Source organism: Orcinus orca, chromosome 2 (genome assembly GCF_937001465.1).
Source record: "Orcinus orca chromosome 2, mOrcOrc1.1, whole genome shotgun sequence".
NCBI lineage: Eukaryota > Metazoa > Chordata > Mammalia > Artiodactyla > Delphinidae > Orcinus > Orcinus orca.
The window spans coordinates 170,387,355-170,400,178 of NC_064560.1; the positions used below are offsets into that span (position 1 = coordinate 170,387,355).

A 12,824-nucleotide genomic window follows, 5' to 3' on the forward strand; every position below is an offset into this window, starting at 1 on the left:
TTCATGCAGTGTGCTGGCAGGCACCGGGGATGTAATAGTGAACTACAAGGCCACGGTCCCTGTGATCTGATAATAATGGGACACACGGGGCTCGTATCTGTCGTGAAACTTGAGGAAATGTCTGTTCATTCGCAGTTCATCCATTTAATAAACGTGTGACAAGAACAAAGCTAGGTGTCAGAAACCTAAAGACGAGTAACCTAGGGGTCTCTTTTCCCAAAGAGGCCACCTATCTGATTGTAACCAAAAAATCTAAGCAGGGGAAGGGCAAGCTGAATGGTCCAGTACTACTGTCGTTCACACTCAAATCTCACTGAGAGGGTATTGCCATGTTCTCTTCTCCTACGGGATCCGAGGTGGTTTCTAGGTCAGACTGCGGTCTTCTAGGGCGCAAGGGACAGGGTGGGGAAGGCCCAGAGTGACAGTGCACGTCAGGGTGTGCTGGACGTCAGACGGAGAAGGCGAGCGCGTGCACCGGCACAGCGGTTCACCTGGACACATCTCCGCGTCTGAGCGATGGGATGAGTGACTAAGGGATGAGTGATGGAGGGCGTGATGCCCGGGCGGAAGCTCGCCTTCTGAGAGTGTCTGGACTCACACTGTAACGAGAGACAAGAGCCCAGCTGCGTGGCCGAAAATACCCTCCTGCGTGCAGGGCAAGATTGCTCTCGGTAACTGCAGCCTCCTCTGCAGGGAACAGAGCTGGACTCCTGCCCTTGTCCTGAAAGCACCGCGCCGCACGCTCCCAGACCCAGGGCCTGAGCATCCCACCGGAGTCCTGATGGGATTCTTCCCAGAGCCTGCCTGTCTGCTCTCCCTCCTCAGGGAAGACCCCCTGAGGCACAGGACAGAGAGAAGTCGGCCACCTCCCGCGGCCCAGAGCGGCCTGTCTCGACTGGCTGAGCCAGAGGAGAAACGGAGCTGACCCTGATATCTCCACTCCTGGGGGAAGCACGAAGGCGGGCAAGAGGAAGGAGGGGGCGGGCAGGCCTCACCTGCTCCAGGGCTGGGGCTCAGCCCGTTGCTGGAGGGGCTCCTGCTGGCTCGAGGGGCCGCCGGCTTGAGGGCCCCATCGGAAGGAGTCCGCCGGTGAGCGCTGGGCTCGGCGCGGGGGGCCGTGAGGGTGACGTGGGTGGGGGTCAGGGACTGCCTCGGGTCTCGCTTGAAGCGCTCCACTCGGACATTGACCAGGGGATTGCGGGTGCAGGGGCTCAGGGGTGGGGCCTCCCCGGGGCTGACGGGCATCTCGTACACCACAATCTCATCACTGTCGGAACGCAGCAGGGAGCGCGTGGAGTTGCACTCGGAGATGGAGGAGAGCGAGAGCAGTGTGAGGGAGGCAGAGGGGTCTCCTAGCAACAGCACGGGCTCCTCCTTCTTGAAGAGCTTCCGGGATGGGGGGCTGGTGCTCCGACGGGGACGGCTGGCTCTCTGGAAGAGGCCCTCGCGCCTCTTCTTCTCCTCCCGGGCTGGCGGCTCGGGCTCCTCCGGGGGGAGCAGCTGGCACTTGCCAGCTTCCAGCAGGTCACAGCCGAGGCCCGTGGCTGCCAGGACGGCCCCACAGCCGAGCAGAGCCACCTCACAGCGGCGGTGGTGGGGGCCGCCCCGCTTGAGGCTGTTGGTTGGCGTCAGCTGGGGGGTACTGGTGGCCGAGTTGACTGGGGTGGGCTCCTCGGGGACGCCGTCGCCGGGGGGGCCGTCCCCATCCTCTCCACGAGGGAATGGGATACAGAGGTAGGACTGGTTGGGTGACGGCTGTGGACGACTCTCCCCACTCCGTGGACCTTCGCTGTCCTCGTCCTCTGCGAAGATGAGAGGAGTGGAGGGGGAACAGAAAATGGGAACGAAGCGGCAAGAGTAAGAACCTGGTCCTTCTCCCCGACCCCAGGCCCCTGGCCTAGTGCCAGGGATGCAGACGTTGAACAGTCTGAGATGCAGGACAAAGAACCAACAGGGCTTCATGCCTCCACACTCAACTGTGACCAATGTGGGGGAATCACTCTCCACTCCACAGCCTGTTTTCCTATGTGCAGAAAAGACGATCTGCTAATTTGCTCCTTCTGTCGTGGGGACCCTCAACACAAGAAGTGCGGTATGAGTTTCCTAGAACAGACAGATCCCTAATTATTTTACAACTTGAAACTGGAAGGGACCTTGGATTTTTAGAATAATGGCCTACAGACCTGTCTTAAGACTAGCATCCTGCAGGACGTCCCTGGTGGCCCAGTGGTTACGACTCCGCACTCCCAAGGCAGGGGACCCAGGTTCGATCCCTAGTCAGGGAACTAGATCCCACACGCATGCTGCAACTGAGAGTTCGCATGCCCCAACTAAAGAGTCCACGAGCCACAACTAAGGAGCCCACCGGCCACAACTAAGGAGCCGGCAAGCTGCAACTAAGGAGCACGCCTGCCGCAACTAAGAGCTGGTGCAACCAAAATTTTAAAAAAAGAAAAAGACTAGTCTCCTGCAAAGGATTAGAACCCCCTGCGTGGGTGAAGGCCCATCTACTCTGTGGACTGACTTATTATGATCTTGGAATTCTAGGGAGAAGAGTACTTTCTGAGAGAGCCTGGAGAAGGCCTTACCCATTCAGTAATCACAGGGCAACACTGGAAAAGCTTCCTTGGAGGAACACTGAGGTGTCTTCTATCACCATCTCCCATTCTGTGGACTCCCCACATTAAAATACACAGAAATAGACCCAGGAAAGGAAACTGCCTGATTCTAGGCCTCCCCCTTCTTCACTGCCCTAAGAAGACTATAACTGGCCCCTTGGGATAGGAGGCCAAAGGCAGGTTCCATGGCAGCAGTAGTGATTTGAGAAGACTCAATGGAATGAGAGTAGAGCAAACGGAGAAGGAACAAGCGGGGTGGAGGGTGGGGGGGACCAGGAGTTGAGGAAAAGAGGAAACACCCCCATGAAGCAGTACTAGGGGTCCTTAAAGATTCCGAGAAGCTTGGCCAAGAATTCCCTGAGGGAACAGGAGGAGAGTCAAGACAAAGGCAGTACTTACCCATCTCCATAAGGCTGGTGAACCCTGGCAGGGCTGGACTATTCCTCGGCCCCTTCCCCAGGTTGGGGGCACTGGACGACCACTGTTTGTATCCATCTACCAGGGACTTGAGGCTGAATGAGAGGAAGTGAGGAAACTGTGAGAACTGGTTACTTCCTTTACCCTCAGCTCCCTGGGCCTATGGAAATGCCTCTCCCTGTCTGCTTGATTACAGCAAAGCCCAAGAGCCTCGGGGTATAGGCAACAAGCCTTACTGAGCCCACCCGCTTCATTAGCAAAAGTGCACATGCTCTAGGGAATGAAAAGCAGAGACATAACCCACCCCTCACATGCGGCTATGGAGCTGCGGGAAGACCTGCTGGGCAGGCTGGCAAGAGGACAGCGAGAATAAGGACTGCCGGGCACTGGCCAGGGTCTTGCCGAAGCCCAACTTAAGGGAGAGGCAATCACTCCGCAGGCGCTGACTATAACACACTGGTGACATTAGAAAAACTGCAGTGCTGAGATCTGCAATGCAAGGCAAGCACCGGGCAATGAGCTAGCAGAGATGGGCCAGGCCAGGCCACTCCACTCACACCCTTTCTCAATTTCTCCTTCCAAGCTTACGGCATGCTCAGGCAACTTTCAAAGCCATCCATGTTTCAAAAACAAAAATCAACCAACAAGGCTGCACCAACCCAGTGCACTTTGGGACAGACCTATGTGGGCAGTACATAAGGCTGGACTCGAACCCTCGGTTTGTCTGGGAATGGAGAGGAAAATGACAGGCGCTTGCTTTCAAAACCCTGTAATCAGCTCACAGTGGCAAGCCAGTAACTCCAAGGTCACTGACTGGGTACCCCGCCAACTCTCTTATAGGATAGGGGCATCAAAGGCCCAGAAGCACTGGTCTTTCCCCTAAAGGACAGTAAAGAAGGAAGACTGAGGAATCTGTGGGCTATGACTGCCCTGGAGATACCAGTATATAACCAGGGTGGCTCTCATTTTAGGGCTAGAGAGAGCCATTCAACTAAAACCCACTCTTCCCAGCCCATCTTGAGGGAGGGAGAAGGACCAACTTTTTCCCTGACTGCAGACTTCTGCTTCAAGTGCTATCAGAAATACCACTGAATTAAAGTACCTCCCAGCCACCAGTGGTTTCAACCAAAATACACAGCCAGAGAGAAGCGTGCTGCCCAACCCACAGCCTGAGACTTCTCACTGGAAGTCTTATAACATCACCTCCAGCTCTGGGTCCAAGGAATCCAGATCAGCAGAGTCAAAGCCAGTGCTGACGACCAAAGGATAAACAGCCATGGACTGTCTCCCTATAACTAAGGATGCTGGGAGAATCCCAACAGGAGTGGTCAGGGGAGCAAAGGAAACGTCAAGTCAGACCAACACAGGAATTTTCCCAAGGTGCACGATGGTACCGCTTCCAAAAAAAAAAAAGGAAGTCAGCATGGCCCTGGCAATAATGAGGCTTGATTCTGTGGGGTGCGCTGTGAGGAGAAGGAAATGGAGGGAGGGTTATTACCAGTACATGTGATGAGAGGGTGAAGATTAGACTCACCCCAAGTGGAAATGTGGAGATTCTGATGGGGTACTTAAACCATTAGCTTTCTCACGTCTCTGAGGGGATCTTCAATGAATAAAGAGAATCAGTAGCAGGCAACAGTGGGTACATGCAGCTCAGCCTCTCCCACGTGAGAACCCTCAAGGCTGGGCCCCAGCCATGTCGCCAGCTGCCCTCCCCTTGTCTGGTCAGCAAAGCCCCACACCATGAAGGAATCTTAACAAGATGACCAGGCCGGAACTACCACGGGCCCAGGACCTCCCAATCTGTGGGAAAAACATCGCTGGGCAGCCACAGCTTAATTACAGGGGGCTTGTGAATCCTCAGATCCCCGCTGTCTACAGACAGTGCATAAGTTTCCTACAGATATGTACTATTGTTTTCAAGGATGGAGATGCAAATTCACTTAACATTACTGAATTCAATACAGCTTTTTGTCATTACATATTTTCTTCAGTCAACAGGAACTAACATTAGAAATAGTATCCTATAGAGGCTCTCAACATTTTCTGACATGGAAGAGGTCTTTTCTTGAGACTGGGTGGATTTTCCTTATTTCTTCAATAGGAACCGAGAATCATGAAAAATTAAGTCACATATTTTGAACTGCTTCGAAAGTTTTGAGGGCAGATCTATGTAAGTTAATGTAATGTAAGAAAATTCCGAAGTTAATGTTTTGTGTGATGTGAAATGCAGTTAATTTACTAGCAAGACAAAAAATACCTTTAAATGAAGCAGAACCAGAGAAACTATTGGCATCCATAGCCAGCCTGGTAAAGCCTATCTGGAAACACACTAGTGTCAGAAACACCAAGGGACCCAGGGTGATGGAGTTCCTCAGGCTCGGCTCAACCCTACTTCCAGCCAAGGCTCAAAGGACAAACTGAGGAGTGCTTGTACCTACAGAACTTAGTAGAGCAGAGCAACCTGCAATCCCCAGAGGACTCAATCACTGAATTCTTACACAGCTGAGGCAGTCTGCCCTACATATGTAAATATTCTGTTCTAAGGTAGCTAGTGATTTCCAAAGCCTGGCTTCAACGTCATGAACCAACCTGTTCTTTTCACCTTCGGCACAGATCTGACATGGGGAAGTAGATTTGGGACATGAAATCGTAGTATTCAGAGAAATACCCAGGCTCGTTACAGGTTCAGGGCACCTCTAAGTCTAACAGTCAACCTTAGAAGCTCTTTGAAAAGCCACTAAAAAGGATGAAGGGGGCTACTGCTTATCCTCCCACTTGGAAAAGTCAAGAAATAGGGCTCTAGATTCTAACACAAGAATAAGAAGTATATCCCATGACATGCGTTCTTCGAGTATGAAGGAGAACTGCATGAGAAGCACGGACGAATCATGAGAGCAAGTATTTACATATGCTTACTACGAGCCACCCCATCTTCTAGGGACTTCCCAAATATGAGCTTATTCATGATCAACTCCATGAGATGGGTATGGAGAGAATCCCCATTTGATAGATGAGAAAACATAAGGTCCCACAGCTGGGCATGGAGGAGCCGGGCTCAGCAGCCCGGCTCTTCACGACTGCACTACAAGCAACTGGTCTGTGAAGCACTAGGACCCCTGGGTCACAAGCCCACAGTGAGAACACAAGCACATCCAAGGCACCAGGGCGTGCCATGTGCTTTGCCTAGAGGGGCCACTCATACATGGTAGGCGTGGCTGGTGGGTGGGGTCATAAGGAAGTACCAGTGGCCCCGGAGTCACCTCCACCTGCACCTCCAGGGCTGGGTTATTCTGCCTGCCCCTGCTCTAGGATGAGCCTCCACGCAAGGGGCGTGTCACCTCTGTCCCTCCTCCTCTCTCCTCTGGGCAGAGGTTTTAAGGGGAAGAGCCAGGTGTAAACAGAACACTCAGGCTGAACTCCTCACACGCAGTGAATGCTTGGGCTACTTGCTCCTCTGAACAGGAGGCCTCCAGGGCTGGGCCAACTGTAACTCATGGGCTAAATCCTGCCTTGTTTTTGTACAGTCTTACTGGAACGCAGCCATGCTCGTTCATTTACATATTGTCCATGGTCTGTGGCTGCTTCTGTACTACCACAGTGGGGCTGAGCAGTTACTACAGAGACCACGCGGCCCACAAAGCCTAAAATACTTACTCTCCGGCCCTTTATGGACAAAGTATGCCAACTCCTGTCCTAGGGGCTTCCAGGGAACAAGGAGATTGGAAAACCCTATTGTCAAGATCAAGAAGGTTGTCATTTCTCTGAACGCGGCGAAACACGCAACAGAGAAAAAGGTATTCCACATCATAGTTTTAAAGGATTTCCCATCCTCTGGCTCTTACCCTTCGTCTCCTGAGGCAAACTCCTTCTGACCAAGTGTGCCCGGCCCCCACGTCCGTCCCTTCTTCTTGGGGGCCCTCTTCTCCTCCTCTTCCCCCTCCTCCTTGGGGACGACACAGCTCCGTCCCCAGGTTTTGCTGCTTTCGCCTGGTGTCACTGTGAATAACAAAGGTCGAATGGGAGCTGGAAAGCAGAGAGGTCCCCCCAAACTAGCCTCTCCCCGACCGGACACGCACACTCACATAATTGGAGCTGCGGGGGATAGTCAGACCTTGTCAAAAACTTTGTGCCCGAGTGGAGCCTGCCAGGTAAGTAAAGGAGTTCCCAGCCAGCACTCACTCAGTGCTTTCCAAGTACCAAACGTGAGAAAACCTCCCAGATTCTCCCGAGTCCAGCATAAAGTGGGCACTCAGGCCGGCCAGTCACCAGAGCTCCAAGCAGACCTGACTTCGGGAACATGTTTTGTTGCTGGGGACTGGCTTGGGGGGGGGGGCGAGGTGGCGGGTGAGGAAGTAGGTGAGAGATAAGGGGTAAGGAAGATGCAGAAGTGAAGACATTTTGGTAACAAAGTGCTGGAAAGGAAGAAAGTGAGGAATTCAACACTGTGGAGAAGGAAGTCAGGGGTAGGAGAGGGGGAAGGAACAGGCCTGGAGAAATGTAACAGATAGGAGAGGAGGTGCCTTCTTCTGACCCTGATACCTTAGAGCAAGGGTTGAAAGCCAAATGCTTCAGAGACTGGCCTTATATCATAAATGGATGGAGTGACCCAGTTCCCAGAAAACAGGCAGTTGAGGGGACTGAGGCAAAATACAGAGCGTACGGAAAAAAGAATCCACTGGTTTGATTTGATTTTTCAAGGAAAGCCAGAAATCCAGGTCTTGGGAGGGGTTTTGACGAAATCTCTCTCTCTTTAAATTAGGGCATACAACACACTTTACATATATGCATACATGTGTGTCTGTATAAGTTCTTTTTAATAAACACCGTCATAAAATAAAATTGGTTCGGATTCGGCCTATCACAAAGTAGCTGGCAAGTTTACCTTGGAACCTACACTTTGACAAAGCCCCTTCCTGGGAAGCATGGAAAAGAAAAACCACGATGCCCCAAACGTGGCAGCGAGGGCACAAGGTCCCCAGGCCACGGTACCTTCATCGCATCCCAGATTGCTTTGTAATCCACTAAAGAGCCCGCTGGTACCCACAAACCCCTTTGCTGGTGTCTCACTAAGAGTGAAAGGGTCAAGGTCATGGAGAGACGAGGCGGGGGGTAAGGGTCTGCGTACACATGTGCGTGTATATACATATTGTGGAGGAGAGGTGGCAGAGTTACGGACGGAGCCAGCCTGGACCAGCTGGTGGCTGGACAGAGCAGGGGACAGGTGCCCCTGGTGTGTTCTGGCCCCAACTAATTTGGGAAACAGCCTCACACTGGATGGCTCGCAGGCGAGGGATGATGGTGGGGCTCGCAGGAGGGCTAGAGCGGCTGTTGATGAGACTCTTCCTTTTATCCATGGTGGGCGAGGCCTGTACCGTGAACTTGTGCTGGAAATCTGCTTGGGGAAAGACAAACAGATGCGTGTGCATTAGGATTTTCCCATTCTCAAGTTCCTATGAGCTACAAGGATATATACCGCAACACAGGAAATACAGCCAATATTTTATAATAACTCTAAATGGAGTAGAACCTTTAAAAAGTGTGAGTCACTATGTTGTACACCTGACACTTGTGTAATATTGTACATCAACTATACCTCAGTTAAAAAAAAATTCCTATGAGAGAACTGACACTTCCTGGCAGACTTGAGGGACAGGCCCTATTTCCTGAGAAGCTCCTTTTCACCTGGGAAATGTTCTCTTTCAGAATCATTTCTTTTTCCCATAGGGACATGGCAAGATGGACGTATGAAGAGAAGGAAACTTCATTACCCAAGTGAACTTCATCATATCATTTCCATAAAGCCGTCTATATAATGTACATATGTCTATATAATGTATATAGGTGTAGCAAGTACGTGCTTAGAATAGTTTTTAAAAATATCATGAGACCTTGTCGATTATTCTAGGAAATCTAACTTAAAATTCTCCATCTCATACAGTCTATCCGTACACGCCTCCTTTTCTCAGGGACCAAAGCAGGGAGACTGATGCTCCTCGATAAGTGCGGGGTACCAGGACTAACCCACAGAACCTGGGGAAGTGAGGGAGATGCGGTTAATGGTCCAAATTCTGATGTATTCCAAAGGCATTTACAGCGTACATGAGGAATGTAAAATGTACATTCTCTGAGTTTCTGAGCTTCATTCTCCCCATCTATCAAAAGGCTGTAAAACAGATCTGCATGTTTGCACCTAGGTCTCCCCTCTAGACTGTGATCTCCCTGTAGGGGAGCTCCATGGCTTTTCTATCTGCTGCCTTAGCACACAGCAAGATGCTGGCACGTGCCAGATGCTCCGGAGGTGCTTAAAGACTCTGTTGCCTGAAAAGAAAAAAATGTGCAACGACACATTCACTGAATTTCACGAGGTGGATTCTCTTGTCTGTACCTAAGCCACCATCCCAGTGGGTAAAGTCATCCGCTACTACTCCTATTATGCCATTTCCCCTTGGTTCCTTATACTTCTAATAAGCTTGCTTCCTGGGGCCTTACAGACTCAGAATACAATGAACTTTATTTACATAACACACACTTGAGTACTTACCTCCCTCCGTGGGTACGTTACGCCCCGCAGAGATTCTAATTCATAGTTTCATATTTCTTTGCATTTTCCCAAGGCTGTACCTACTGCAAATGTACCTTTGTTCAGCTAATGTGTTTCTGAAAGGTTATGTGTAAATTAAATCCTTAAACGTTCATCCTAATCTCAACCGCACACAGAGAGCTAATTATTTACAGAAACCCTGAGATGAGTTATTTTGCAGACTCACACGCACGTACACACATACCCTGGGATTTTTTTCCCCCAGTGACATAGTCCTTCTCCAGGTTTGCCTATAGTGAGATGTGCCTGTGTGCACGGCCGTGCTACTCGCAGCCTGCAGCCAGGCCTGTCACACTTACGGCCTTCCCCTCATATTCTGTGTGTAGTCAAACTACAAAATCCCCCCGGAAGGCGGAAGCTTTCCATCAGGCCAGGCTTTCCACGGAATAGAATGGACCTTCCTAAACCAGCTCCGTGATGAGCCCTGGGGTCTCCCGTTTCTGAGCTCAGTCCCTGGTTCCCACAGAACCCCTGCCACACCAGCCCCTCGGTCCACTCCCACCTCCCCCAGGTCCCCGGACACCAACCGGAAGGGAGGCTGATGCGGTTTCCATCCTTGAGCTTCAGTCGGTTCTTCCTGAACTTGCCCTTGCGTTTCTTGACCCGGGGCTTCTCCTGGCACAGCTGGTGGATGATGATGTGGAGCTCCCGCTGCAGGATGTCGATCTCCCGCTCGGCCAGCTCCCGCTCCCGGCGCCGCAGCAGCTCCTCCTGGTTCTTCTGCTGGAGTGCGGCCCGCGTCAGCTCCTCCTCCCAGGTGTGCAGCTCCTGCCAGGCAGGTAGAACCATGGCGGGGGTGTGTGTGGCAAGTGGTCCGTGCAGAGGGGGCTCGCCCCTGGGGCGCCAGTGCTCACAGCAGCCTGGACAGCTCTCCTCGGACACCCCACGCTTCAGTCCCCAGCGGAGGTGGGGGCTCAACAGCTGGCTGGAAAAGGAACACCTGACCACCGCAAATGGAGGCCAGGCAGGCTCCGAAGAGCCGTCCTGAGGATACAGCTCGAGGAGCCACAGGCCAAGCCCTGGAGACGGGGGCTGATAGTGCCCCGTGCCCCTTGATTGACTGATTAAAATTACCTGTGACCAGGACAAACGATGGCGTTTGGGTGGAAAATATAATCATATACTCAAATTTTACAGATTTGGTTCTATTTTGATTTTTTCTTTCTGTTACATAAAGGAAAGTTTTTTAAAACCAGAGCCAACTTACTGTGATCTAGCTTAAAATGTGCGTGCTGTGAATGAATCACCCTCCAGGCATCGCCTAACATTCAAATGAAAATAAATATATTTCCAGGGTGGCTGTTCAAAAGGTTCGTGAGGCGCGTCATCTAAATCTTTGTTCACTTGGTGAGTGAATCCACTGAGCGTGTGGTTTAAACTGGCACCTTATCTAAAAGGACAACCCTTTGCTCTGGAAGGATGGGGACAGCACAGCAAAGAGAAGAGGGAACATTTCCTGAAGTCTTTGCCAGGCACTTTCTCTAGAAGGTGGGCAGAACCTCTTCCCTCCCTCCCCTTTTTCCTCCTGCATGAATTCACAAAGGAACTCACCATGGAATTCCTGGAAAGAGGTGGGGGCTTATGGCATCAGGAAATAGGAGAGAGCCCAGGAAAGAGAACAAAGCATGCGTATAAAATTTAAACATGTGGACTCTAAACTGTTAACGCTGGTTACCGCAGGCCTAGGATTGAAGTCGGGTGGAGGCAGAGGACTAAAACTTAAGAAGCTTTCATGTCAACAACCTGAGAGAACCATGTCTAAAAAGGGAGAAGTTTTCTTCAATAAAGTAGCCAGAGCAACACTTCTGTGGTTGAAATTCAAAATTCTCAATGAAATGCTCCCCTGTAAGAAGTCATTCTGGACTAGAACAAACTATAGAAATGGAACCCAGGGCTAGAAAATAGTATGTGAACACATATCGGGGAAGCAGAGCAGCGGGCAGAGAGCAGAAGAGAAAACAAACAAAATGGGAATAAAGTATTCTGATGAAAGGAGTTTTCCGTTCAACTTGCCTTCTATTCTCAAGAGTATATGAAAATGACCATAAAAATGATAGGAGAAAAATGAGAAGAGGATGAGCACCTTGAAAGTTGTCTGGTACGTGGTAGGTCCTCAGTAGTTGCTGATTAACTGCTGAGTCGATGAATGAATGAGAGAGAAAGAAGGAGGAGGAGAGAGAAGACAATTTTATAAATGCAGGTCCTTCTTTATGGGAACATGGATTCATCACAGTGCCTGAGAAATGAGATTGAACTTTTGAACTTCTCCTTCTTTGATGAAATAAGCCCCAAATAAGCCCCAAAGATTAACTGTTGTGCGCCCTCCACCTCCTTGGCTTCCCGGTCCCACTGCTTTGTTTTCACCATCAGAACAAAAACACATCGAAGATTCAGAAAAATTATTCCTGGTTGGTTATTTTGCTGCTAAATGGGAAAGCTGAAAATTAGTTCGAGCTAATCTCAGCCTTCCTAAGTCCTCTCTCCTGCATGCTCTTGTCTAAGGGATGACTTGGGTTTAAGCTCCTTCCTTTAAGGGAACTTGAACCCCAGCCCAGAGACCAATCCATCCTCGCATACACAGAGGCAGCAGTAGGTTGAGACAACCTGAAGAGTGAATCGTATGGGAAAACAGGACATTTATGGAGTCCTCAACTATGGTACCATATACCTGGAAACCCTCCAGCGTGGTAAATCCCCTTCTTGCGAAACACCTATTTGGGTATCAACTCCACAGTACGCAAATCACATCTTCCACATACAATGATTTAAGAGGAATCTCTCCAGAGAGAAAGCTAATGAGCTTTCTTGCCCAACTCCAAGCCTTATAATGGAGAGGTATCACAGCATGGGTGTTAAAAGCAAGGACTCTGGAACAAAGTAGCTGATTTGTGGCCTTGAGCAATTAAAATGGGCATCACACGTTATATGGAGTTAACAGCACCAATATCACAGGACTGTAATACATCAGGCAATTATTACCTTATTATGCAAGATTATGTAAGAATTCATATAAATCACTCATAACAGAGCATGGCAAATAGCACATGCTCTACAAATGTTAGCTATTACGAGAACTGGTTTGACTTTTTCTAGTAACTACCTCCTGACAAAATCCAACTTTCATTTTTCTTATTGGCTGGTACCCTTATAATTCCATCAATCAAAAGAAATAACCACGGAACTAT

The 12,824-nt window shown here is 50.3% G+C and overlaps 1 protein-coding gene across 3 annotated transcripts in view; it reads right to left on the reverse strand.

Annotated features, from left to right (window-relative positions):
* Positions 1-12,824, reverse strand: part of MAP3K9 (mitogen-activated protein kinase kinase kinase 9) — a 78,336-nt gene that overhangs the window by 8,301 nt on the left and 57,211 nt on the right. For 2 of the 3 annotated variants that reach the window (XM_004262187.3, XM_033422211.2), the window contains 6 exons: positions 10,167-10,407; positions 8,308-8,430; positions 6,881-7,034; positions 4,570-4,638; positions 3,018-3,130; positions 996-1,802 (listed from right to left, as the gene is read on the reverse strand). In XM_004262187.3, the coding sequence (XP_004262235.1) occupies positions 996-1,802; positions 3,018-3,130; positions 4,570-4,638; positions 6,881-7,034; positions 8,308-8,430; positions 10,167-10,407 (1,507 nt within the window). The remainder of the gene's footprint in view (positions 1-995; positions 1,803-3,017; positions 3,131-4,569; positions 4,639-6,880; positions 7,035-8,307; positions 8,431-10,166; positions 10,408-12,824) is intronic. The other variant, XM_033422206.2, reaches the window with a different exon arrangement.